The 25,800-nt window shown below is 37.6% G+C and overlaps 1 protein-coding gene across 6 annotated transcripts in view; it reads right to left on the reverse strand.

Annotated features, from left to right (window-relative positions):
* SWT1 (SWT1 RNA endoribonuclease homolog) overlaps positions 1 to 25,800 on the reverse strand; it is a 39,758-nt gene that overhangs the window by 9,450 nt on the left and 4,508 nt on the right. For 4 of the 6 annotated variants that reach the window (XM_054833048.1, XM_054833050.1, XM_054833051.1 and 1 more), the window contains 14 exons: positions 25,711 to 25,769; positions 23,383 to 24,139; positions 21,977 to 22,042; positions 21,789 to 21,845; positions 21,038 to 21,167; positions 20,807 to 20,908; positions 19,086 to 19,274; positions 18,423 to 18,516; positions 17,270 to 17,406; positions 16,279 to 16,430; positions 14,887 to 15,025; positions 13,634 to 13,779; positions 11,091 to 11,299; positions 9,312 to 9,440 (listed from right to left, as the gene is read on the reverse strand). In XM_054833048.1, the coding sequence (XP_054689023.1) occupies positions 9,312 to 9,440; positions 11,091 to 11,299; positions 13,634 to 13,779; positions 14,887 to 15,025; positions 16,279 to 16,430; positions 17,270 to 17,406; positions 18,423 to 18,516; positions 19,086 to 19,274; positions 20,807 to 20,908; positions 21,038 to 21,167; positions 21,789 to 21,845; positions 21,977 to 22,042; positions 23,383 to 24,139; positions 25,711 to 25,769 (2,366 nt within the window). Of the gene's footprint in view, positions 1 to 5,402; positions 5,483 to 9,311; positions 9,441 to 11,090; positions 11,300 to 13,633; positions 13,780 to 14,886; positions 15,026 to 16,278; positions 16,431 to 17,269; positions 17,407 to 18,422; positions 18,517 to 19,085; positions 19,275 to 20,806; positions 20,909 to 21,037; positions 21,168 to 21,788; positions 21,846 to 21,976; positions 22,043 to 23,382; positions 24,140 to 25,710; positions 25,770 to 25,800 lie in introns of those variants that run through there. The other 2 variants (XM_054833053.1, XM_054833052.1) reach the window with 2 other exon arrangements.

Here is a 25,800-nt window from a genome sequence, read left to right on the forward strand (position 1 = left end):
TGTAACTTAATTTGCATTCACTAGGAAAAAATTGAATCCTCTTAAACATTAAAAAAAAGCTACATTAAAAAAACCAGAGAATGCTTTGCAAGTTAAGAAATACTAGTAAAATTCTGCCTTATTTTAGTTTTAAGTATGTAAATAATGATTCAGATAATGACTAGATTTAGAAAAAAAAAATAATTGAAAAAAAATCTGCTTTTTGGGAAGCTCTATTTACTTTCCCATGGGAAAGTGCCCAAATTCTCCTCTCCCTCCCCTTGCAAGCTGTAAGCCTTTATAAATGAATTAATTAGGAATGGAAAAAAAAAAACCACCAACAGAAAACTACCAGAATAAGTTAAAAACCCAAGTTAAAAGAGCCAGTGTATTTTAAGCAGGCTGGAAGACCGTGAGACACCACAGGATTTATCCTAACTAGTCAGTCCGCTGCTTGTTTTCATCATGATTTTACATAGGAATTATCACAGTTACAAAAATTAGTCACACATTCTTTTCCCCTTTGTAAGAAGATGCACCCGGAATTTTTTTTTCTTAAATTAAACCACTTAACCTGCCAACCAAAAGTCAGCCAGAGGACCAATCGGCTGAGTTTCCTAAAAATACCTCGAAGCCTTCAACTGCTACCTCAGCAAGAAAGCCATCAGCTCTGACAGCGTAAAACCCCGGCAGAGACAATCTGGCAAACATCCTTGGAAACGCTGGGAATCTTGGCAGCTCGGGCGGCCTGGCAGCCACAATTCCCACCGAGCCGCTCCACGTAGCCGTGAGCCAGCAACCCCGTCTGCGTGGGACAATACATCAGCTTTAACTGTTGCATCAGGCATCTGCAGCATAAATAAATCCGAGGATACTCGAGCCTGGGAAAGTGTGATTTCTATTGCTGCTGATTTTTGTATCGCTCTGCCTTTTATTTCATGCAAAAAAAGAGAGGCAAGCTTGCATGTCTGTTTTCATAAAACGGAATGCAGAACTGTACAAGAAATAAAAAGATACTACTGGTAACTTCACCTGAACACATATTGCCACACAATATATTGGGGCAAAATACGTCCGTTGCCATATTTTTCCTGCTGTGCCAAGGACACCTACGGCAGGGTGTAGGGTGAGACAGACTGCTGCCACAGCTGAGCTGCTGGTGGGAAACCCAGCCGGCAGGATTTCTACAGGAAGGATGGAGTGCGGGGGAAAGGGTGGCTTGTGAGAGAGAAGAGCAGTATAAATTATGGGCTTCTGGATTTTGTGGAAGAAAAACGTATGTACAAGCTACGAAAAGGTGAAGGAAGAGCCTGAGAGCCGAGTGAACGGCAGGAATAAAGGGCGCTGCCTTTTCCTTGGACTACACGGCATCTCCGCGTGGCTATTTCTGTTCATCTGACTTCTGCCTTCCAGGGCAGAGAAGTGACTACGAGCTTCAGCTTTCACTCCATCGTTCTTAGCATGACTACATCTAAAGAAAACCAGTTGGGAAGTAATTTTTGAAGCAATATTAGACCAGAATTCCAAGGTCATTCTTAGCCCTCTGGTTTTGCACAGACCTTTAATTCTACCGTGTGTATGAAAGCAGCCAACACCACCCGCATTTCCCTCCCCTTCGCAGACCCGACGCCGTGAAAATGCCAGCATCACATACACCCTATTTGATCTTTCTCACTGAAGGGAGCACTTTCGACAATTACTAGAGAAAGTAAACTATTTATTTATTAAAATTTCTGACTCTTGACACCAGTTAGGATGCTGCAGACTTAAAAATTACCCCATTGATGTTTCCTAGACTATGCAAAAGGTAACCCTCACCAATCATTGTATTCATTTCTTGTTAGGACATAAAATTGAAAAAACATGCTTCTTTTTTGTACTGCTGACCAAGGTGTACTAGCAAATGTTATCCGTTTAGCTCACTGTAAGTTACCAGGCCTCAGGTGGATGTACCAACTGGCTGTGCTTCCGCTTCTTTGGGGAAAAAAAACCAAAATAAAATGTGTAAATAAGCCTATAAGTTACTTAATGTTAAATCCTGTAACTTATTTTATGGAGTTTGCTTGGATTATCACAATTGCTTCTGGGTTTATAACATGAAATGAGAAGTCAGACACTTGGCTCAAAGCTTTACAGTATCTTCAAATAAAAGACATTTGTTATTTTCAAGGAAGAACCATTGCTACACACACAGAGTACTGAAAAGAAGTTGGTGAGAGAAGAGCTTGCACCGTTAACCTCCCCCACAAATTCTTAACAGGTCAGCATTCATAAAACATGCTTATTGCTGTTTTCAAGTAAATAGGAACTGGAATACAAGCTCCAGTCTTGGAATACATTTTTCTGTACAAAATTCTAACACATTCCTGTCTGCAGGGCAATGATTTCACACCACCACTGCTCTCTACTGGTTTTAATCATTTTATGTTCTTTTCACCTCCTGTAGCCACCGCTCCGTGTCACGAAAATAGAAATTTTAAGGGAATATGTACATCAGGAAATCTGGACATGTTTGTATGCGCATTGACTCTGCATCTATTACTTCATTAAATGGAAGTTTCTGAGTGAAAAAGTCTGCTGCAGCTATAGAAATGTGTCTAAAAAATACCCTCTAAATTAACAACACAAAAAGCACACAGGCTCTTATGTAAAACTCATTATGAGTACTCCGAATCTCGGTGTTGTGACCACTGCAGTATTTAACCACTGCTTTTTCTCCTCTCTCAATATGACATCAAAGCTGTTTCAAAAGCAAAGGGTGGAGAGCCACTGAATCGCTTTGCTTCTCCTATCAGTGCAGCCATGCAAAGCCAAACGACGAACAACCCCACGTTATGTACTTCAACTTTTAATTAATCCCAACATCGTGCTCTGAGCAGGCATTGGCAAGGATGCTGAGTGACATCAAAGTTGGGTTGCCACTAAAACGCAATTTGTTGATCAAGCTAAAAAACTATAGTATGGTTCCGTGCAGTTTTCTGAAAATAGTAAGTGCGCGAGGTAGAGAAGAGCGTGTCACAGAAAGACATAAAAAGTGCCGGTGGGTACCAGCTACACAATGGTGGTTGGATATTGTTCCTGGGGCAGAAGGGAGAAATGAGAGAGTTGGACTTAATGATTTCTGTCTCGTAAGCAACAAGGCTTCCCAAACTCCTCAGAACACTTCTGTTCTGTCACTTATCTGATGCCAGACGCATGCACAGAGTCTAAGATACAAAAATAAAAAATGGAAGCAGATAGAAAATAGTTGATGATGTGGTTCCTCACTCATGCGTAGAGAAGACTTGGGGAAAGAAGCAAAGCCTATATGGAAAGGATCAGAAAATTAACTTAACTTATCAAATAGAAGGAAAAAACCCCCAAACCCACAAGACAATCCGGCAGTGAAAGCAGGTCAGCCTGCCAGCTGCTCACAAATACTAAAATCCCGGGCAATGGCAAGGAAAGCATATGGATAGAAGTCATATGAGACTACGTGGTAATCGCTCCCCAGTCTGGCCAAACCTCTGTACCTCAGTATTTGTCACACTGAGCCATTCCTCTTTAACAGTTCTATGTCATTGCCTGTGGCATAAGACTGATAAGGCTGTCATAAAGCATTAACCAATCCAATAAAGCCCTGCGGTTCATCAAAAAGGCGCATGACTTAATTGTATAAAAGTCAACTTAACCCATAAAGAGTTCTGTTTAACCTCATTGTCAGAAGATCAGGGAAGCAAAAAAAAAGATGAGAAATGGAAAAACAAAACTTCTGGGTGGCTTATCAACAATTCCTCATCATACTGCACTGCAGGGCTCAAACCGGTGATCAACACATGCCAGAGTTTTGTTCAGCCTCAACCTGTTGGGAAATTAAAGGGATTTTTCCCAAAACAAAATCAAGTTCATGCTTTCTGTTATCGTGGAGGTACTTCAGATGTCGGATCCTATGGCCACTTTGTCTAGATGTCTATTCTCTAGCTTTACAACGTCAGAAGGAACCACGGCTTTTACAACACTAACTCATTTAGTCAAACTTTTCTGCTTTTTGGACTGGCTTAAAGGCAACAGGGCTTAAGCAGCTGCCACAGCATCACCTCTGCCTTGCACCTTGTTAAGTACTGCCCAGTTTCAACTGTATTTGACAGAGGCAGAAGTCTTGAAACTTGGCAATTTCTTACAGATCTCATTAAAATAGGCAGGAAAGTAAAGGACAAATTTGGACCCTGGCAGCAGAGAATGCCGTAGGTAAGTTCAAATGTAATAGGAGATGGCAAAGAACCCATGTAGTAAAGGAACGCTACAACTAGGAGAAAATCTTTTATCACATACTGCATGTTTTTAACTATATCAGACATGATAATTAAACTAAAGGGTACAACACTACAGAAAGATGAGCTTTGGAAATGCTATTACTGATGTAAAGTGTTTTTTTAATTAGTAACCAAGGGGGCATTTCCACATTAGTGCTGATGCTGATCCCTGGGGAGGGACATTTCTACATACAAGGGCTCTTCTGACCATAATCCTGCTCTCAGCTGTGCCAGTCTGACTACGTGCAGTCAAAACGCTCCCTGAAGGAGGTTATAAATCCTCCTCTTGCACACGATTTGGAAGTTACACAAATCATGTTACACCAAGAAAAAGAAACCTCAATTCCTCCATTGACTAGCTGAATAAACGAAGAAACAGTTCCTCTGTATCTGTACAATTCTGGTTTTAAATTAGTAAAACTGTAGAACTGGTTTTAAATTATTTAATCCCAAAACATTCAATTCAGTGATCAGGTCTGACAGTAATGCTTTGCTACGTTACTGAAAAGATCTTAAAAAATTGTACTTTTAATTTACAAATGTTTATGGAGTCCTTGTCCAAATCAGTGCTTTCCAAACAAACAAAATAATTGGAAATTTGAGAGAAATTCCATTTAGATAAAATATTAGAAAAGCAGAATTCTGGTTACTTACTGCACTAAGTGACAGATAAATATTCTTACAGTCATCACTATAAGTATTGTATCTAAGAGTATACACTATAAAGTGTGAGTGATCTTAAAGCTGGCATGGGAACAAAACAAAACAAATTTCTTAGCACACAGATGAAAAAAATCGAAGTAGAAATAACAATATCAATTCACTAAAGACTAAACGTTCTTTTTCTTTCCTGTTTACAAGCATTTCTTATCTAAAAGTAAAACTTGGGCAGGAACCGCAAAGACAGTAAGGTTCCCCTGTAAAATTCCCTGGGGTGCATATAAACCCATGAATCAGAAGTTATGCTCAGCCGAGGGACACCCTTGGCTAATGGAAACCCTACAGATGCCTTGAAACGCTGCTGAAGCTTTGAAGGGGTAAGAAAGCTATCTGTATGCAACAGCCCAATCAGTATGCTAATGGGAAGATTTAACAGCAATAAGAACACAAAATATGTGTCAGAAGACTGACCATGAAAACCTACAAGCACTTCCAGTCTTCTGCTGGTATTGGCGCACGCATTAGCTTCAACGGGTTAAGAGAGAAACGCCCTGCACACAGAGAGCGGAGGGAAGTTAGGATGTAGCTTAAGCAAAGAGTCAGATATATCTCAAGTATATACACTCCTCAGCAGCGACACCTTGCCAGGCATCCTGCACTTCTTAGAATAAGATCTCTAGGAGTTAATTAATTAGCTGCGATAAGGACTTAAACCTCTCTTCTCTCTGAAGATGAAGGGCCCAAACATCTTCCGGCAGAATCAGTGGAAGAATTTCTACAAGTGATGAAAGATCTGGCACAAACTTGAAAACCCTAAGTTGTGGGAATACTTCTGTTGCCTCAAAGAGCTACTTGAAAACCAAGAAATTCTTTTAAAGACTTTAAAAAATAGTTATTTTAATTTATTTTAAAGATTTAAGAGACTTTAAATTAGGTCCCCTAATTAACTGGTTCCAAATAATACCCAAACCAAATAGACAACATAAATATAAATATAAACCACCACTGAAAACAGTCAGAAATATTATTCAATCCAAAATTATTTAAAAACATGTCATGGTTTTACAATTTTACTGAAAATATACATTTCAGAGGTTTAATCATCTTTGTTCATTGCTACTCAATGTAATCTACATCAATATATATAATAACCTTTCCTGTCAAAAGTGGAAAGCAGGTATTTCTCGCTCACTTTTTAAGTTCAAGAACACACTGACACAACAATGGCTGCGAGGATCAGCTCCATTAGATGAGCCAACTAACACATCCTTGTTTAAAAACATCCCTCCTGCCAGAAGCAGCTGGTAGGTTATCCACAGTTGCTAACCATAGTAGTTATTGTCTTCGTTTTAGAGCTGGAGTACTGTAAAACATGTGTGGCCTGCAGTATTTTGCAGTATAAATACCATTCTGCTACCAGTGTTGTTAGGGGAAGAAGCAAAGATAAAATTAAAAACATCTATCTTATGATAAAAGTTACAAAAATAGAGTAAGATGCAAAAAGCTGTTAACAAGACCTCTTTCATGAATGAAACTGCACCTTCCCCCCCCCTTTTTTTAATATCTATATTTGTCATAAACATGTTCTGGTCATCAACTACTACAGAGCTGTAGTACTGCCACTAGCGTAGTATTTTCTGTATGAGGAAGGGTAACATTACACACATTTATCTCAAAAAGTGTGATTGTTAAAAACAACTAGAAAAGCACAATCTGAAAATCTGAACTTTTAATGTAGTTGAACTTTCAAAATCACTCTTTTGTAAAACTTCCGAAAACTTTCACAAGACACTTTCGCTCTATTTTGTTCTGGACAGGAAGGAATAGAAGGCAACACAGAAAACACTTTTATCACTAAAAGTTGTATTACCTCCAAATATTCAAGCTAGAACTTTTCCACTACTTTTTTCCCAGATGTCTCCTTTTCTGCAATCACACCATTAGATTAACTATAAGTCACTGAGAGGAATTTTTTTTCAAAAAATCAAGAAAAATATACTCTAATTTCAGTTCTAGAAAGGCTGAGCGACCTGGACAAAATAAACCTCCCTTTTGCTTTTGAAAACTTAAGACTTTGTGTTTTAATACTCCGTAATATACATAAACCTGCAATGATTCATAAATATGGCTTCTGACTATCTGGAAAATCCACTCAGTCTCAAATTAACTTAAATACCTACACTTAAGACTAAACCAGACGGTTACATGTTACAGTCTCTCTGAATTTCTTGCTCCACGATGCCTCCTACTGCAGATCTGCAGAACAAACTCAGATCAGGCATTTCCAAATGCAACCGTGCAGGAAAATTATATATCCAGGATGATTCTTGGAGTAAATAGTGTATTTCAGTTTAGTGGTAGAAAAGAAAAATTTTAAAAGTATGAAAGGAATTTTTAAAGCCTTCTGTTAAATGTTATTGAGTGTCACAGTAATCATGTGGAACAGAAAATAGGCTCTCCATTTCAAATAAAGTCAAATGACAATCCTGTTCAACTTTGCTCCAGATATTCTAATGGCTCTAATCAAAAAAGTACATCTTTTGTAAAATAGACTTCTCTGATATAATGTCACACCTTTTTATTTTTACAGAGCTATCCCATAACAGCAAACACAGGAGATAAGTAGCTTTCAATACAAGAAAAAAAGTCTTCTGTTACAGCCACACAAAGTGTTAATGAAACACCTCTGTAACACAGAAATAATGACCTTGAAGCACCATACTCCCATTAAACCTCATCCACCACATATATAAACTGATACCACAGGATTTCTTGCAAGAACTTTAGGACTGGAATGAAAAGAATCAAGTTTAGCAGTAATGTGTTTTATTAGAACAATTTCTTTAGAGAAAAAACTGACATTGCCACTACTAAAATCTAATCTCAACTGGGAGTACTAAACCAAACAATCAGCAATGAAAATGAACCAATTACCACTAAGCTATTCTAGCTCACATTTCAACCCCTATTTTTCTGTTTCTACTTTCATAATATTTAGACCATTTATCTTTGAAAGAAAGACAACAATTCTTTGAATGGATTTGTCCCACTGTCAGCATGCCATACAGAAAAAAATCAGATCTATAATTTAGGCTGCGATACTACTGATGCAGGGATGGTCTTTTATGCTCATGTGAACACACTATTTCATGTCAGTGTACCTTGAAGCTTGTTTGGGACTTACAGAATATATATTTTACTGAAACATTTTAACTAACGAAATAATCTTTTGACCATTATGGAAAAAAAAAAAAGGCAAAAAAACCTTATCTGGGAGTGGTGACAAGCAAAGCAAATGTTTGCATGATTCTATCACAATGTTTATTGGGGAAAAAAAAAAAAAAAAAAGAAATACTCTAGCAGTTACAGATGAAAACTAGCTCAAGTCCTCAGTGACAGAGCTCCAGATCCCTGCTTCAGAATTTTAAAGTGCCTTGGCAGGTCAGACCTCACAGTTTACAACTGGGATAACCGTATGCCCATACCTGCAGGACTGTTCTGATAACTACAGCATACGGACTGTGATCCTTCAGAAATGATTGTCATGAACGTCACTACGTACTGATAAGGCAAGTTTAAAAGCTCCTACTATGGTAGAATGATAGAAAAAACACTTCCTGAAAAAAAATTATGCTTATTAGATAACGTCTAACCATGGTGCAACAGTCTACAGTAGAAGCGTAATATACCTCAACATTTACTTAAAAGGCAGACTGTTAACGTACAGGGCAAGCCCAATGGTTTGGATGCATCTATTTCAGTTTTCTAACCTACGTGCATTGTTAGTATGCAAAGAAAGTGTGCCAAGTGGTGGTGTTTCCCCAAATCAAATCAGGCACTCAGATTCACGGCCTGTAGCGCTTTAGGATGCTCATGGCAGTTGCTGGAACTTTAACCACAATTACAATCCTGAACTGATTGATCGTCATTGTTACTGCTGCAATCTGAAGAACAGTCTAGAATTGGTAACAGTGAAGTCCCAAAACTTTATGTCCTTCACTACATTGGAAATTTGCCCCAATTCCAGTGGGCCTCACATTGAATAATTCGGAACATTTGTTTTTCTTGCCATCAGAGCTAATGTATCAGTTAATCATACCATAGCTCCGATTACACTCTGAGCAGAGGTGAGTGGCTTGTCTTCAAATACTGGGAAACAAGCCCCAAGTCATAAAAGAGAAGATTCACTACAAGAGAGTTGAATGTCTGCAACAGTTTCTTATTCTTTTGCTCCCAAGAAATGGTTCTAAATAGCCTCGATATCAAGATTTTTACTGAAAATCATGTAACTAAGCACACATAATAAATCCTAGTTTGGCATCAAAAGATTTCAGTGACTTCTGTGACTTTAAGTGACTGTTACTAAGCTTAAATGCTTACCTACTAATTCCTTCACGGATATCATTCACAGCTGCCAACAGTTTCTGCAGACCTAAAAAAGCTTCTTCAAACGAAGACTTTGCAGTCACAGTTACTGTGTTGGGGTCCAACTTTTGGAAAATTTCAATACTAATATTAAAAAGAAAGAAAGAAAGATTTTAAGAACATGGAAGAGCAGTTAATAAAAATCCTCAAAATTTAGAGAAACCCAGTATCTATTGCATGCACTGTATTTTGACTATTTAAAAAACCCAAGGTCAAACGTAAACCTATACTAAAGCCATGTTATCTAAAATAGTCTTAGAAGAAACAGTAGAAAGACCATGCCCTACAATCGTACTTCTCCATTTAAAATTTTCCTTGGCGACTGTATTCTGTAGCAGTATTTTACCGTTGACTTGAATTTATCGTTAAACTTCACTTGCGAAGGAAACAGTCTCTTCACGCACGACCAGAGTACACCTGAGTAAGCCTCTCTTAGAAGGGAATTGTAAGTTAAAGCAGAAAAGTGCTTTTCATCAATTTCCCAAGCAGCTTCATTCCCCAGATTTACTGGAACAGGTTTGACACCTTCCCTGCAACGCCTGCGTAGGGACGATGAGCTGCAGTGCATGAAGAATTATCCCCACGGGTGCGAGATAAGAAGCATTTTCTTGACTTGAGCAGGAAGAGTGTGAAGTGACCTTTAATTCTAAAATTTTATCCTCTTTTCACAGCATGGTCCTTAACAGGTGGCAAGACCCAACAGTCAGTTGCATCTTCATTATAAAGTGATACAGTCGAAAAGTTTTTCCTCCATGCTTATACGAAACCTTCAAATTCAAAATTACTATCAGCGTTCTCTTGCGTGAATCCTCAGCTGACCTGAACACTGCACCAAGCCAACTCCTAATCAGCTCCAATTCAGATTAATTTGCACTGGTGTAAGCCAAGAGGAGTACGCTGGTGTGGGTCTAGAGTACATTCAAATGCTAGTGTAGAAATGGCATCAGTAGAGTTACTATCACTGTTTATTAGGTCAGCCCTTAACAGACCATCAAAAATGGGAGTTCCTTCGTGCTTGACGTCACTCATAACCCTCCTTTGAAAAGATTTCAGATTAAGACCACACAAAGAAAACACAGTGTCTATTCAGCTTTTGTGACAGCATCCAAAAGCATGGCATCTCAGTGATTTTTCAAGCAGATTTTCCAGAAATAACCAAAATAAAAAACAATGGTAAAATATCTAGATGGAGGGGGGCTTAATTCCATGCATTTTTGAGTTTATGAGATAGGAAATTCATCACTAGATTCTGCATTTGGATTTTTAGAGAGTGAAGGATTCTGTTTTACAAGAAAACTTTTATTTCAAATTGATTCAAATTTAAAAAAAGTGAACAATTTTGCATAGGCTATTATACCTCCATAGGATTTGGAAAGGAAATAACCATGAGAAAACTTAGAGCTTGAATGCCTCTTTTATGGCTAAAGATGAGATTTCCATGGATGTCTCACATTTGGGGCTCTCAGAGGGTTTTCAACACCATTCCCTAACTTATTTCAGGCACTGTCCAGAAAAAGAGCAGCGGACTAGACAGATCACTGACTGCATCCACATAACAAATTGCATGCTCCTAAATTCTTTGTGTGACAAGTTGTGGGATTTTTTGGTCAATTTTGATTAATTACTAATAGCTTCTTCTCTAAAATAGGAAAAAAAAGCAATTTAATTAAGCGTGTGTGTTTGAAAATGATGTAAGCTTACGTAGAAGTTCTGCATTTCTTTAGCGTACCATACCTGTACAAGTTTATTGTATTCCATACACCTTCAAGGACTGACCAGATTTCCTGGTGCCTGTTTTCTCGAGCTACATGAAAGCTTGGATGTAACTTTTTTTCTTCAGAGTTTTGCAGATTTGGTGTCATTGCTTCCATTTTTTCACATACAGCATTTTCTGAAAGAACCATGATGTCTTCTGATAAATCCTGCTCACTGTCTGACCTCACCTTATAAAACAGTTCAGCAAACAAATAATGAGTGTATTTGGTTCCTAACTTAAGAAAATTTGAACACTTTATTTTTTTCAAAAGCAATGCTCAAAAAAGCAAAGCAGATCTCTTCTAGTCATAACCATCTTTATTATAGTCTCTGCATCTAAAGCATCTCTCAGTCTTTCACCAAGTCTATGTACATATTGGTATTTCTACAGATAGGAAACAGAAGCGAAGAGAAACTGTGCCAAAGCTTCCCAGGCACAGTAAGCTGGTAGAATCGGGAACTGCTTCTTATTCCCTACCCCACAACTGATGGCACGTTTTACTCTGCAAGAGCACAAAGTATCATCTACTCATTTGGTAAACCAGTCCAGAAAATTTGTCCATGTTAAACTCAAACTGATCTGGCACAACCTAGTTTATATAAGGGCAGTTCTTTGTGAAGTCAAACACCTGTCAGGACAAGGACAAGAGGAAATGAGTTTTCAGACAGAAAGCCTGCTTCTTCACAGGACTGCGGACAAAAGTGCCTGAGTGCAATGCACACAGAAGTTACAGCACAGTAGACCATCAAGATCATCCTTCCTCTCCTTGACCACCTTCTTTCCCTTCCCCTTCGGCTTTCTCCAAACCTGAAAATAACTTTTTACAGATATTCTGACCTGTATTCTTTCCCATATATAGAAATATTTCAAGTCATCGATGGTCATTATTCCATTTTTTTATGCCATTACACATGGAACTAATAGTAACCACAAACCAAGACACTGAAATTTCTTCCACAGCAACTCAGAGATGAGCTGGAAGTAAAGACATGCTTCTCAGAACACAAAAGGTGTCAGGAGACCTCCCATTAACTATCACAAAGCATGTGATACAAGTGAGTCCTTTCCTTATGTGTAGCACCAGGGCTACCAAGACAATGAAAGCTGAAATAGCACACCTAGGAGTAGTAGTATTGGATCGACATCAGAAGTAGAAACAACAATTTTAATTTTAATCTTTAAGGCCCTTTTCCATCAGCTACAAATCATAGAATCCCAAACTGGTTTGGGTTGGAAGGGACCTCACAGCCCATCCAGTCCCACCCCCTGCCACGGGCAGGGACACCCTCCACTAGCCCAGGTTGCCCAAAGCCCCATCCAACCTGGCCTTGAACACTTCCAGGGGATGAGGAAAGACTATTCAGTCCTCCAAGAAATACGTTGATATACTAAAGCCATTACTGTCATTTACAAGCTGGAGAATTAAACTGCATTTCATAGAATCCTTCTTTAATATATCAACATATTACTCAGAGGACTGAATAGATGGACATTGCTGGACTTTATAAATATAGCAGGTTCGGAGAGACACATCAGTTTATAGCAAAAAAGCTACAAAGATTTGAATTTGATTTATTGGTTGTGTGTGCAGCAGAATTTTAAGGTTGCTGAAAACCGTATTTTCAAGACCTCAGCAGCTTCCCTGAGCAGTCCAACACTCCTGTAAGTCCCAGTACGCAGCAGTTCCTATAGTGACCTAAAAGGGCTAGATTTGACTTAAATAATTTGCGGAGCTGTTTCATTATCTTGCAACACAGACACTCTGAGCACCTAACGAAGCTGCTTCTCTAGCTAGGGCTACACAGCTTCTGCATCTGTGGATCTTCTGGAGTCTCATAAGGGCTGAGATCACATGCTGCCTTTCGCTTACAAAGGTCTCTCGCTTCTGGCTGTCACTGACTTTCCCGAGAGTTACAGAAATTCAGTATTTTGGGGGCTGTACCCTGCTGTTAGGTTTGGTTGCACTTGTACTTTGAGTCTGAAGTTGACGCTCTCCCCCAGTAACGTACTGGGATCTGTGCGCTCTTGTGGCCATGCATGGCACAATCATAAGTTTCACTTTCTTGGGTTAGAAACCCCTCTTACTGGTGTTGTAAAGAAGGTTCCTTCCCAAACGTCCCTCCCTGTGGGCATCCCCAGAAGCATGCAGAGTCTTTCCCCTTTCAAAACACTCTTCCAGAGTAACCGACCTTTCCTACCGATGCAATAGAAAACAAAGACATTTTTCCTGAAAGCAGCTAGATGTTTTTCAGTCCCCCTCCTGATACTAACACATTTATATAAGAGAAAAAAAAAAGTCTACCAAGCATATACATAAAGGCAAATATTGGCTACATGAAAATAAACATTAAATTTGAGGTCTATTAATTTTGAAAACATTCTAGCAACAACATTTCCTGCAATAATTTGTTGAAGTTATGGGAGTAATTTAGAAATCTAAGCCATGTAAATATGAACACGGAGCAACTTCAAGAAGATGTTAATCATCATATTTGTTAACAAAGACTGAAGCTCCCCTTACCTCGGTAAGTGTTTGGTATAGCTTGTTCACTTCAGCATAAGCCTGGGGAAGTACACCGTTATAGTCTGACCTTGAACTGAAAGCATGGAGTAATTTTTTGGATTCCTGGAGCAAGATACGCACCGTTGAGGAGTCAACTGGTTTACCTGATATTTAGACATTAAAATGAGAAATAGAATAAAAGAAAGTATTAGATGTTAGGAGTTATCAATCTTAGGAGGCAAATTTAATACTCAAATATCTGGATTAACTGAAGCACATAAAAAGCCTGGAAAATGGTTCAGAAGCATTAGATAAAACAGTCTCAAGGGAAACGCGTGTGAGGTTAAGGTTTCTCACTTAATCAAGTCTTCCCGATTTATCCTAGGATCTGGCAAGAGGATCAAGGGGCATATCTAAAATAATTCAGCAGTATCCCAAAAGAGGTATATCTGTTAAAATCAAATTCTGAAAGACATCTTTAAAAAAAAAAAAAAAAAAAGGGTTTGGTTTTTCTGTCGGCTTTTTTTGAAAACAAACCTCCCTGCCCTCATCTACCATATTAAATAGCCTTTAATCCTCCATTATTTATTTGGCAAATGCAGATCGTTTGGCCACACATAACATGGTGGCAAAGGAGGGAGAAAGATTCTTTGTTTTTTAGAAGTAGTTCAGAGACTTTGGTGGCCATTGATATATATATTAATTAAAACATTTTTCCCCTGAGTTTTGCAGGTACATAGAGATGCGTGAAATAAATTCTTAGATGTCTGATGGCGTCCATACATTTGTTTTTACTGTTTTTGCATAAAAAGTAGAAAAAAGCCAGCAGAATACTGGATAAGACAGACAGACATTTCAGAAAACATTTTTGTGATTTTTGCAGGTGATATTTACACTATCTGGGACGAGAACCTGGACAGACTTAATCTTGGCACAAGCTTGCTTTTTTTTTTTTCTTTCTTTTTTAATGTCATTCGTAGCTCATCAATTTCGGTTCAATTCTGGCTCTAAAGCTACAAAAACAGCGTTGGGATTTTGTCAACCATCCAGGGAATAAATTGTAGATCAATACAAAAGTAGATAAGCCTGTCCAAGACTGTTCATTTGGATAATCTTAAAAAAAAAGAAAGCAGAAGAGGATGAAACACATTACAATTTAACCGTACAGAGCACATAGGCCTTTTCAAAGTATCTACTTCTGTAACTACTAAAACCAGAACAGCGAGGTGTTTTATTACAGGCTTACAATTAACATTCTAAGAGATTCTTACTTGTACAAAGGTGTTTATGGAGACATTCAATGGTTGAAAGTAAACCCCTTGGCACTACATAATCAAAAACGGCCATCCAGTGTTTTTTATAACACTTCAGCAAGTTTGCTAGTGTCCATGGTGGCTTCAGATACACTATCTGAAAGATAATATGTTATAAATTCAAAGGCTGATTTTCATATAGACATATTCACAACTGCTCTATTCTTCAATAATGATTTGTGCTGCTTGCTGAAGTAGAATTCCAATGATTCCTCAGAAATACGGCTACATCCAGATTTAACAAGTATATCTATTAAAAAAGATTGGATTCAATAGCATCAGGGGTTAAACAGAGATGCTCATGTAGAAGTGTTCAGTGTACAACAATAACCTTTCAACATTATCATGATTTCTGGTTCCCCTTTTCTCAAACATTCTAAATTCTCTTGAGTTATCTCTTAAAGTGAATTAATGTGTTGCTTGTGTACAAAAGCCCGAACAACAGTAAAGAGGTCTTCGGTTTTCTAGTATTGTTAACAAGAAAAAAAAAAACACCCCAAAACCACACATACTTTTCCTAGCTGTGACTATGTATAGATGAAGCAATATATGCATATTGCAATAAAATTGAAATGTATTACTACCAAGTGAAACCAGAGTTTGAAAAGATGTAAACAGAAATCAACTAAGTTAATCAGAAGTGCCTAAAAGCTTAACAGCTAACCAAAGCTCTATCTTGTGGATCAACAATTGTCCCATGCAAACAAATATTTATTTTTCAAAGCCACAGAGGCTTACCTGCAATAGCTTTAAACTTCTACCTAACTCCTGCCAGCTACAAAATGGAATCTAACCAAAGCATGGATAATTTGAAAGTGTATTAATTTTCTGTTAACAATACTTTTGAAAGAACATTTGGAGGTTCTCATTAACACCCTTGTAATTCTGTATCTGCATTGTAACCAGTTTAAGCTGTGAACAATTTTATCCACATGGTATCTAAAAACCTGTGTTCTGATGGGGAACAAGTGCCTGCAACAACAGTGCCTTGGTATTATATAAATCTGATGGAATAATTTCTTGAAGGGCATATGAATGCAGTGATTTAACCATACTAGAAAAGCTGAAACAGAAATTTAATGCGACTAATACAAAGGGTTCTGAAAATTTACACCAAACAGCCAGCATCTCTGTTAAGAGATTATTAAAATACTGCACAGTCATTACTGGCCAAATGGAATAATCTTGTTATAACGTGAACTAGTAAAACTGAGCACTGAACTGTTCCTGGTTAGTGAACTAGATGACTTGGTTGTCTGACCTAGCACCAGTACTAACATCATTAAAACACCAAAGACATTTACACCTCTTAATACTTGAAATATTAAGCAAGATGACATAAGAAACCACCTCCAACCATAGGTTTCCAAATGCAATTTCCATTTCAGTCTCCAAAATACAAGATAAAGCTTGTCCTAAGTTCTTTTCAAGGTCTGGAAGTGTATTTGGGAATCGCGCAGTAGGACCAGCATCACCTCTTTCTGTTTTCTCAAATTCTGCATCTGTCAAACCAACAATAATAACAGGTACTTACTGCAACTGTTTCTGTATCTAATTTATGTTGATAGTACACAAATAACTTGTTCCCTTAAATAAAGGCAGACTGCACTTTATGTTATAAAGCAGATGGGATACATCTAATTAGGTTTCAAGTATTTCTAGTTATACCCACTTGTACTGTGGGTTTTTTTAATTATGAGCTACTAACCAAGAATATTCATTTCCCCAGAGCATTATTCATTTGTGATCTTACTCCACATTTCTTTTTACCTTAAATAACTTAAGAGCATATACTTGCTGATAACTCCACTGGCTGTATAAGACGATCACTTCTTAATACTGTAAGCTGTACTCGTATCTTTGGAAAAATGAACAGGCAGCCCAAGAATAGAGTTTTACTGTTTGGGATACAGGTAAAGGTATCAGCATAAGATGTAAGGAGTGATCTTAGCATACTGAATTTCACAACTACTAAGAACAGGACCTAAACTGGCTCAACTGGAAAAATCTCTTTTCAGTCCTAAAAAGTTCAGAACACCTTTTAAATGACTATAAACACAGGAAATTAATGCTATGGGGTTTTTTTTTCTATAAAACAAAAAATACATCATACTTGAATTTGCTAAAGCTCTGAGAGATAGATGTTTTAATAAAAGTCTCAAACTTTCAGAAAACAATTTACCTTTGAAAATAAAAAATCTGCCCCAAACAAAAAGCATTCCTAAGGATCCAAAGTATATAAAAACTGAAGTTATAGTAGAAACTATTCTCCCTCTCCTACACTGATTATTACATGTCTCAAAAACCTGCATATGTACACATGCACATTAAACAAACTTACCACATTTTGACTGTTGCAGCTCAACACAGTTCTGGTGCCTGTTTACATTCAGATTCTGTAGAGCAGTAACCAAATCGGCTTTACAGAATGCCTTGACCTCACTCACAATGGCTTTATTACATAAATTTTTATCATCCCTAGGAGAAGAGAATTAATTGTTGACATAAAACTGACATTATTACATAGTAAGTAATAAAAACACCACACTGAAAAAAATTGCCTTTGGTAAGCTTATTTCGTGAGCTTCATTACATACAAAGTCTTCTTTCTCGAGCAATTAGAAACAGCTCAAAAAATTAAACCAGAAAATTAACTAAAGCAGCTATTCTGAAAAAAAAAAAAAAAATGAGAAGCACATTGAAAAATTATTCAGGGTTTAGGTTTGGTTTAAGAAAAAAAAAAAACAGCTATAAATACTACATGATGTCTAGTTGCTTTGATCTTAGAATGCAAAACAAGGTAATGATTCTAAGACAGTAATATCTTATTCGATTGCTACAATGAAGCCTCATTTTTGACACCCTTTTTTACTGTTCTACTGGCCAAATCATTGTCCCAAATGCTGCCCTGAGGTATACGCTGCTCCAGCGGAACTACTATAAAGACGCAGTAAAGTTGGATCCAACTTTACTTTCTCAAAAATTTCCATTGCTTCTAATGATAAAGGGATTCTCAGATGAAAAGCACTTCTGAAGTCACCTCCTGTTCTTTACTCAGAGAAACTTAAAATCATTAACAATAGCCCTACCAATACTGCAACTGAAGTAGCATTTTCAGCAGCAATCCAATCCACACAAAGTATCTAACAATCTCAATCATTAATACAAATATTTTTTTCAATTTTATAACTCCAATAATATTTTTTTATGAGAAATCAGAATAAACTCTGAGAAAGCTATGCTTTAAGAAGTTTTTAAATTGAATATTCAATAAATTTAATTCTACTTCCAGCCTCAGGCACATCAAGGTGATTACATCTCTAGTCTTCGTATTTTATTATATCCTTCTACTCTAGCTTTTAAGAGGGTGAGTGCTCCTCAAAAAAGTTATTTCAGAAGCAGCTCTTCATCTTAAGATATGATTTGAAAATGCTGTATTTGGCACGAGACTACCTTACGCCGCATAAAAGACCTAAAAACACAAAGGAACTCACGTGCAGAGTATGACCACAGCTTGAGGGAAGAGGTTCTGATACTGCAGACAACATTGTAAAACACGATCGTCATTGTTCTCGTCACTCAGGCCATCTGCAAATTTAGTTAAGACAGCGCTAATGTGTTCAGAAGTAACTCAACATAAGAAATACACTTCAGTGTAGTCATGGCACTGGTTTTAAGTTTAATACTCCCCAAACAAGGACAGAGAAGTGTAACCTAAGCACAAATCTGAGCTTTGAATTCTTAAGTACTGCTCCAGTCAAGCCCGCTATGGTTTTGCCAGAAAACGTTAAGTGAGCCACATGTAAATTTACGTTTGATTTTGTCATGACCGAGTCAAAAGCAAAAGCACGTGACATCCTTAGCTCATAAGTAGTAACTAGATGAATTTTCATTAAGTAAACCCCACTTACCAACAGATGCAGCTAAAAGCGAGAAACAACTGATAAAACAATAGTGAACAAAGCACTAATCTGAATAAGACATTTGCCTACTACAGACTTGTGTATGCTCTGAAGGCTGCTGTAAGCTATTAGCTAATTTTAATTAGCAAACTGCAGAGTGAAGACTGTATTAAACTTAAAATTTAGTACTAATGTTCACACTAGGTAAACTGCAAGGATTAAGTAGCCAAAACAAATTGAATGCGCAGGTATTACATATTTTTTGTGAAGCAAGCTGCATGGATTGCCCCCACAATTTTGAATCTTGGTTTTTGAGACACATGTAGATGAACTGGACTGCAGGGATAGCTTTGTCCCGAACATGCTGCAACATTTTCCCCTTCTTCAAGTTGTCCAATTCTTGTAGAACAACCCAAGGAATTATTAATGCAAGTCTGCCAACCCCTGGAAAAAAATTAAAAAAAAAAAAAAAAAAAGACATTTTGAAAAGCCACACAGGCTACTACATTTAACCTTGAATTCAAATATCATATTTATGTAAGCTCACACTCATGGTTTTTTGCCCATAGTTTTCATACTCCATGCTCAAGAGCATCAAGCATTAGAAAAATGAACAACTAAAAAAGGCCAAGTTCCTTCTTTCAAAGAAATCTAACCTCAAACTTGGCACTACATTGTTACATATAAAAATGACAATATTAAGCAAACAAAAGGAATAAACAATTTCAATCAACAGAATACTCTGACAACAGTGCATAGCGATGTTGTAAAATATATTTGCAGCAATTAACATCCTATCATACGCTCCCTGTAAGATGTTAAAGCAAGGTGACAGCAGCTGAAAGAACAGGCTGAAAATACCCGAATGACACAACAGTCACTGTGCAAAAAGAGTCATCAAATAAAAGGAGTAACAGTTTGTCCTAATTGTCAACCAGCACTAAGCAAGGAACAGGAAGTATGGATATTGGACCATGGTTTTATTCGTACGTGAGTATGGTTTGAACCTTAATCATTACATATGAAATACATGGTAAATCAGAAGTTTAATGACTGTTCTGTACAGTCAATTTTGAAAAAAATACATTGCTATCCATCTGCTTTGTAATAAACAGGTCAGGAACCAGCAACTTCTGAATGTTTTGCATAATGGGTTTGGTGCAGGACCAGAAATTGGGAGCTGCAATATTCTGAAAGAGAGAGGCATCTGAGACCACAGCTCCCAGTATATGCAATGCAACACCACTCCTAATATGGGAAAGGAATACAGCCTGAGACACTCTTGAAAATTACTCAGGACCTTATTAAAGTTATTTTCCAGGTGGCCAGAATAAGCGTATTCACCAGCTGAAAGCAGCAAAGGACCTTAAGTATTCTCGTAGATTCCAAATACATCAACTGACACACAGGATCCTAATCCTGCTACCATTAAATCACTAAAAGCTTCACAGCGTTTTAAGGCCAAACATTAAAGCCAAGGTCTGCAATCTGAATTCCTGAGAAATTGCTCACACAACTCGTTAATTCTGTGACCTTTTCCAAGACAGGAAAAAAACCACCACTGACTGCTTATCAGTTTCTAAATGTTTTTAGTTTTCTAGGAAAAAAAATGCTATAAAGAGTAGAAAACATTGTTACCACTAGAAATGGATTAAATGCTTGAAAGTATGTTCTTACAATAGGTAAGACTTATTTACCTCTAAGAATTCACACACATTCCTGGGAACACTGACCATGATTCTCTGTAGGTACGTAGGTATAAGCATAGTAGGTTCTACTTTCACAGCCGAACTTTCCTTAAGAGGCAGATTATTTGGGTTCACAGAACCAGCCTCTTAACTGCGAGCCTTCTGCCTCTACATGAAACCCGCTGCATTTTTAAGGAGCCCAGGTTTGTTTTCTTCACATAGCCTGAAGTTCTTACAACTTTTTTTTTTTTTTTTAAATACCTTATTGATCACCATGCCTTCACATACCTGGTATATCCTCAGATTTCAGGGATCTGACAAACTCAAGGTGACTAATCATTATATTTGTGTCAATCACCACTAATATGTTCAAACCAGAAGTAAAAGCCTCTGGGGGAAAAAAAGAAGGAAAAAAATACAGTTGTGAAAAACACAGTTGTATATTCTCTACTCAGACCATTAACCAACAGTAATAACTAGTTGCAAGTAGATACCAAAGAACAGCCAATCATGACATACCAGCAGAAATATTTAAATCCTGTTCTGGGAGATCTATTTCCATACTTGTAAGTTCTCCACAAGTCTGTACGACAGATAGCGCCACCGTCTTCTGAACACGAGCAACATGCAAATCTTCAACTATCTGCATCTACAATCAAAAAAATTTGCATCTATGAAACTGACAGTAAGCAAGCACTTATGAATTGTTCTCGAAAAAGATACTTCTGCATTAATGCCGTTGTGTTAAAACTGACTAAAAACTAAGCATGAAAAATTGTAAGTTGGTACAGCAAGTGTAAAGCCATGAGAACTTTCTGCACACCCGCCACTATAAGAAGTCCACGAAAGACATCCAAAATACCGCCTAGAAGGAAGATTTGTTTATGACCTTTCTACCTAGTACGCAACAACTTTGTTCCATTTTTTGCTACATAGATTGCAAGCCTCCTGACAAATGTTTCTTAAAAAACTACGGATCTCTTCCAATTTGGAAGTTAGAGGATGGAAAATGAGATAGCTGGAGTATGTAAGCAACTATGAAGGTCTCCTACATTGCAATGGCAATCTTTCTATCTCAGAAAGTTCCTGATTAGCAGTACTTTAGCAAGTTTGTTTAGTATTTGAAAAAATGCTCCACATTTTTTGAAGTGTAGATCATAAGCCAACAATGCAAAATACTAGGAAAGGTCATGGAACTGTCCAGCTATGCAACCTTGGTGTCCTAAGTTTTTAATACAACTCAGAAGGGTAAAATTAAAGCATTACTAACCTCTTGGTCTGTTTCTTGGTTCTGGCTGTCCTGAACGGGTGGAAAGACTTCAAAGCTCTGTAGGAAGAATTAAAAAAAAAACCCCATACCAACACAACAAAATATCAAGGCAGACTGAGGAACAAGTGATCCCCATGTCAAGAGTTTTGGAATATAGCTCTTTAGTGTTAAAGGAGTACATCACTAACCTTCTGGATAGACTTTATGTCTTCACCGTCTTGGTAGGTGTCAGATGTGCACGGGACCTCAAAATTCTAGAAACAATTAGGAATGGAAGTAGAACAGTATCAGTCCTTAAGAGAACACTAAATATTCCCAAGTGAAATGAACACGTAACATAAAATATATTTTCAATATCCATGATGAAGCATCCTCAGTAGCATTTCAAAATGGCTTAGAAGGATGGCTTTCTTTTAAAATAAATATAGCGGTTTACACAGCAAGCCTATATTTCCAATCTCTTGTGGGTTTGTGACTATGTTACTCTTGCTCTGAGCTTCCCAGTACAAGACAGACATGAATTTAACAAAGTGCATCAAGCAACAGGTCACTAAGATGATTAAAGGACTGGAGCACATCATACAAGAGGCTGAAAGAGCCGGGACTGTTTGGCCTGGAGAAGAGAAGGGGGAATCTTATCAATGCTTATAAAGATCTGACAGGAGGCTGAAAAGATGGAACCAGACTCAGTGGTGCCTGGTGACAGGACAAGAGGCAAACTGAAACACAGGAAATTCCCTCTGAACTTAAAAAAACCCCACTTTTTTTACAGTGAAGGTGTTTGAACAGGCTGCCCAGAGAGGTCCATCCTTAGAGACATTCAAAACCAGACTGGACACAGACCTGGACAACCTGCTGTAAGCCAACTCTGCTTGAGCAAGGGGGTTGGACTGGACCATCTCCAGAGGTGCCTTCCAACCTCAACGATTCTGTGATTCTGTATGTAATTACTATCTTTGGTTTGTGTACACATAAAATGATTGCACTACTGTAACATGAACTGAAGTCTCAGAACACTAATGCTAGGCATGTTAAACAAGAACGACAACAACAAAAAAGTAACTGCACGCAAGATAAAGTTGAGGTGCAGAATCAAACGCAAGCTAGAACTTAGGAACAAACTGAATACAGCCAAATGTGAAGCTATGCAGGAAAAATACAAATTTAGTCCTAGATCTACAAGATGTCCTGGCATCACTTTGCCAGCAATGACTACCCGTTTGGCAGAGGAATTTTCATTGGTTCAGTTTATTCATTCAAAAATGATACTATCACATCAGCTCAAAAACCCCTCTATTGACTTGTACCTAAATTGAAGTATTCCACACCCCCAGCAGCAAAGTAAAGCTATGAAGGAATACATGTAGACACAATCCTGGAAGGCAAGACCTTTATTCTTCTAGCTTGTTTCACCACTTAGCAGAGAAACATGTTAATGTGGTTTTCACTGGGATCAGAAAAATCCATCTAGATAGCTAAGAAATCCTGTTTGAAGTCTGTAAGACGACAGCCTGCTTATATAAAAACTGCCTGCCATTCAGAAACTAGTCTGAAACATCTACCAGCATAATACAAAGAATTGGATTCTCATTACCTGCTTAAAACATACTGCTGTGGCTTCAGAGTCCCTTTCTTCAGTCCCTGAAGTACCAGTAGCTTTATCAGAATCACTATCCTGTTTTTTCCGCCTGTAAGAGTCCCATCGTTGCGGTGTTTCAGTTGAATAGTGTGATGGTGCATGTTTACTCACATGCCGCTTTTTCTTAGAAAACTCCTTATATTCTTCTTCATCCTCTTCTTCCCAAGTCCTAGATAATGTATTTGGCTTCTTAGTGAAGGGCCTATCATCATGCACAGTCCCTGCAGAGGTATCAGATGGCTTTTTCGGAATTCTGACATCTTCACTCTGTTTTTTTGATCCATCTGCCTTTTTATGTGGTACATGTGAATCATAGGCAGATGACTTAAATTTTTCCAACATAGTTTGTTCCGCTTTTAACTTTAGTTTGCAGAGTTCAACTTTCTCTGTCTTCTTCTTCAGTGCCTTGTCCCTCTGAACTGCAAAGCTATGCCAGAATCTTTTTCCTTCTGTTCCATCAAAACGACTTTTGTTATAACTTTCCCTGCTAGTAGTCACTACATCAGGAGCGCGCGTACTTTTTCCATGTTTAATTTCTTTGGCTTTAAATTGAATAACTATTTTCTTTTGCTTTTCAGTGTGGATTAAAGAATTGTCTGTGGTTTTACTTCTATTTGGAGATTTTCCTTGGGATCTTCCATCAGCGCCATGAGAAATATTAGAACTTTGGTCTTGCTTCTTCTCCTCTTGTCCATCTTTCTCTATTTTGAATCTATGGAAACATTACAAAAAAGTAATGTAATTAGCTCAAGCCACAACAACACCACCACCTGCACTTGATTTAGGCAGCTACAGCTAAGTATTTATGAGTACCAGTTTGGTATGTTCTTAAATACGAACTTGCAGCAACATCTGTCCTTTAAAATAGTTTGATACAGCATTTTTAGTACTTAACATTTTTCCTAGCTGTATGGCTATTTTAGCTTACAAAATAGAGGAAAAGCTTTCTCCACATTCACTATCTATTGCTTTGAGAGATGCCCTACAAGGTCGAGTTTCATCTTACCACACACATAAGTTTTAACAGCACTTTAACGATATATTAGGTGTGTCACCCTAAAACTCAAGTGTGCAGCAGTTCAGCTTGGTTGCACAGTGCCAAACACTGCACAGCCTTCAAACAGAGCAGGATAAACAGGCTGGAGAACTTCAAAAAGGAACGATTGTTATGATAGTAACATTCTACAGAAATCATGAATGGTATGAAAACTGAATAGGAAGCTTTCTTATAAAAGCAGAGAAAATAATAAATTTATCATACACTAGGTTTAAAATATCCAAAGAAAGTTTCTACTCTAATCTAGAAGAGTGTTTTCAAAAACGCTGGGGAGGTAAAGGCCATTTGACAAACTCAGGTAGGACAGGTAACTTAAATGCACTGATTGGCATCCGACTTGCGACTTGGGAGCCCCCTAACTGGTTCTTAGAAGCTGGAAGGGTGTACAACAGGAAAAACCATTTTGTACTTGTCTTGTTTCACATATTCCTTCCTACGCAAGCCCTCCTTGGCCACCGTCAGGGATGCGGTACTGGACTGGGCAGAGATTTGGCATGAGCACAGTTACTGTTTTACAGTTATTTCATTCTCTACTAACAAACAGTGCTTAACAGCATGTATACATGCAGCTAAATATCCTACCACTTACAACTCCAGCCTAACAGAGAAACTGCAACAAGATCTTCCCATGATTAAGAAACAAATCAAAGCTTTTCCATCTCAGGATTCATGAGAATGTTCTCACTTTATACAAAGCAGTTTTCAAACACTGTTTACATTTGCTACACTCAATGTGAAATATTGCTTTCTTTGCCTTGGAATCAATCACTTCAAACATCAGGAGAATCAACAATTTCAGTACTACAAGAATCCATTAAAGGCACTAAGGTCACTGCAAAACTATGCTCCAGACTTCACTGGAGCTTTTTTTTTTTTTGGCTAACAAAACATGTAACATGCAATACAGACCAACAAGGTAGCGCTCAAGACAAAAAAAAATTTGATCTTTTTATGATAGGAAGGGTATAATTTCTACCTTATTTGACGTGTAGTAACATACATCAGAGTTTAAAAAAAATAATTCTGAACTCTGTCTTCTCAACTATCTCAAACTGCCCAGCTTAGACAGAATCCACTCATTAATGCAATGCCAAGACTTCATCAATTAAAATATCATATTTTATTTGGTGAACACGTTAAACAAAATTCTTAAATTCAGTATTAAAAAAAGTCTGTGACTGGTTTATTTTTAAGTAGTTCCATTTAGTGACAGAGCAAGAATTTACCTCTGAAATTCTGTCTCTCTTTTCATACTATGGTTATAAGATCTTGTGTCTTCCGAGGTCTGAAAGAAGCAAAAAAATCCAAGGGCTTAT

The sequence above is a fragment of the Grus americana genome, chromosome 8 (assembly GCF_028858705.1).
Source record: "Grus americana isolate bGruAme1 chromosome 8, bGruAme1.mat, whole genome shotgun sequence".
Lineage (NCBI taxonomy): Eukaryota > Metazoa > Chordata > Aves > Gruiformes > Gruidae > Grus > Grus americana.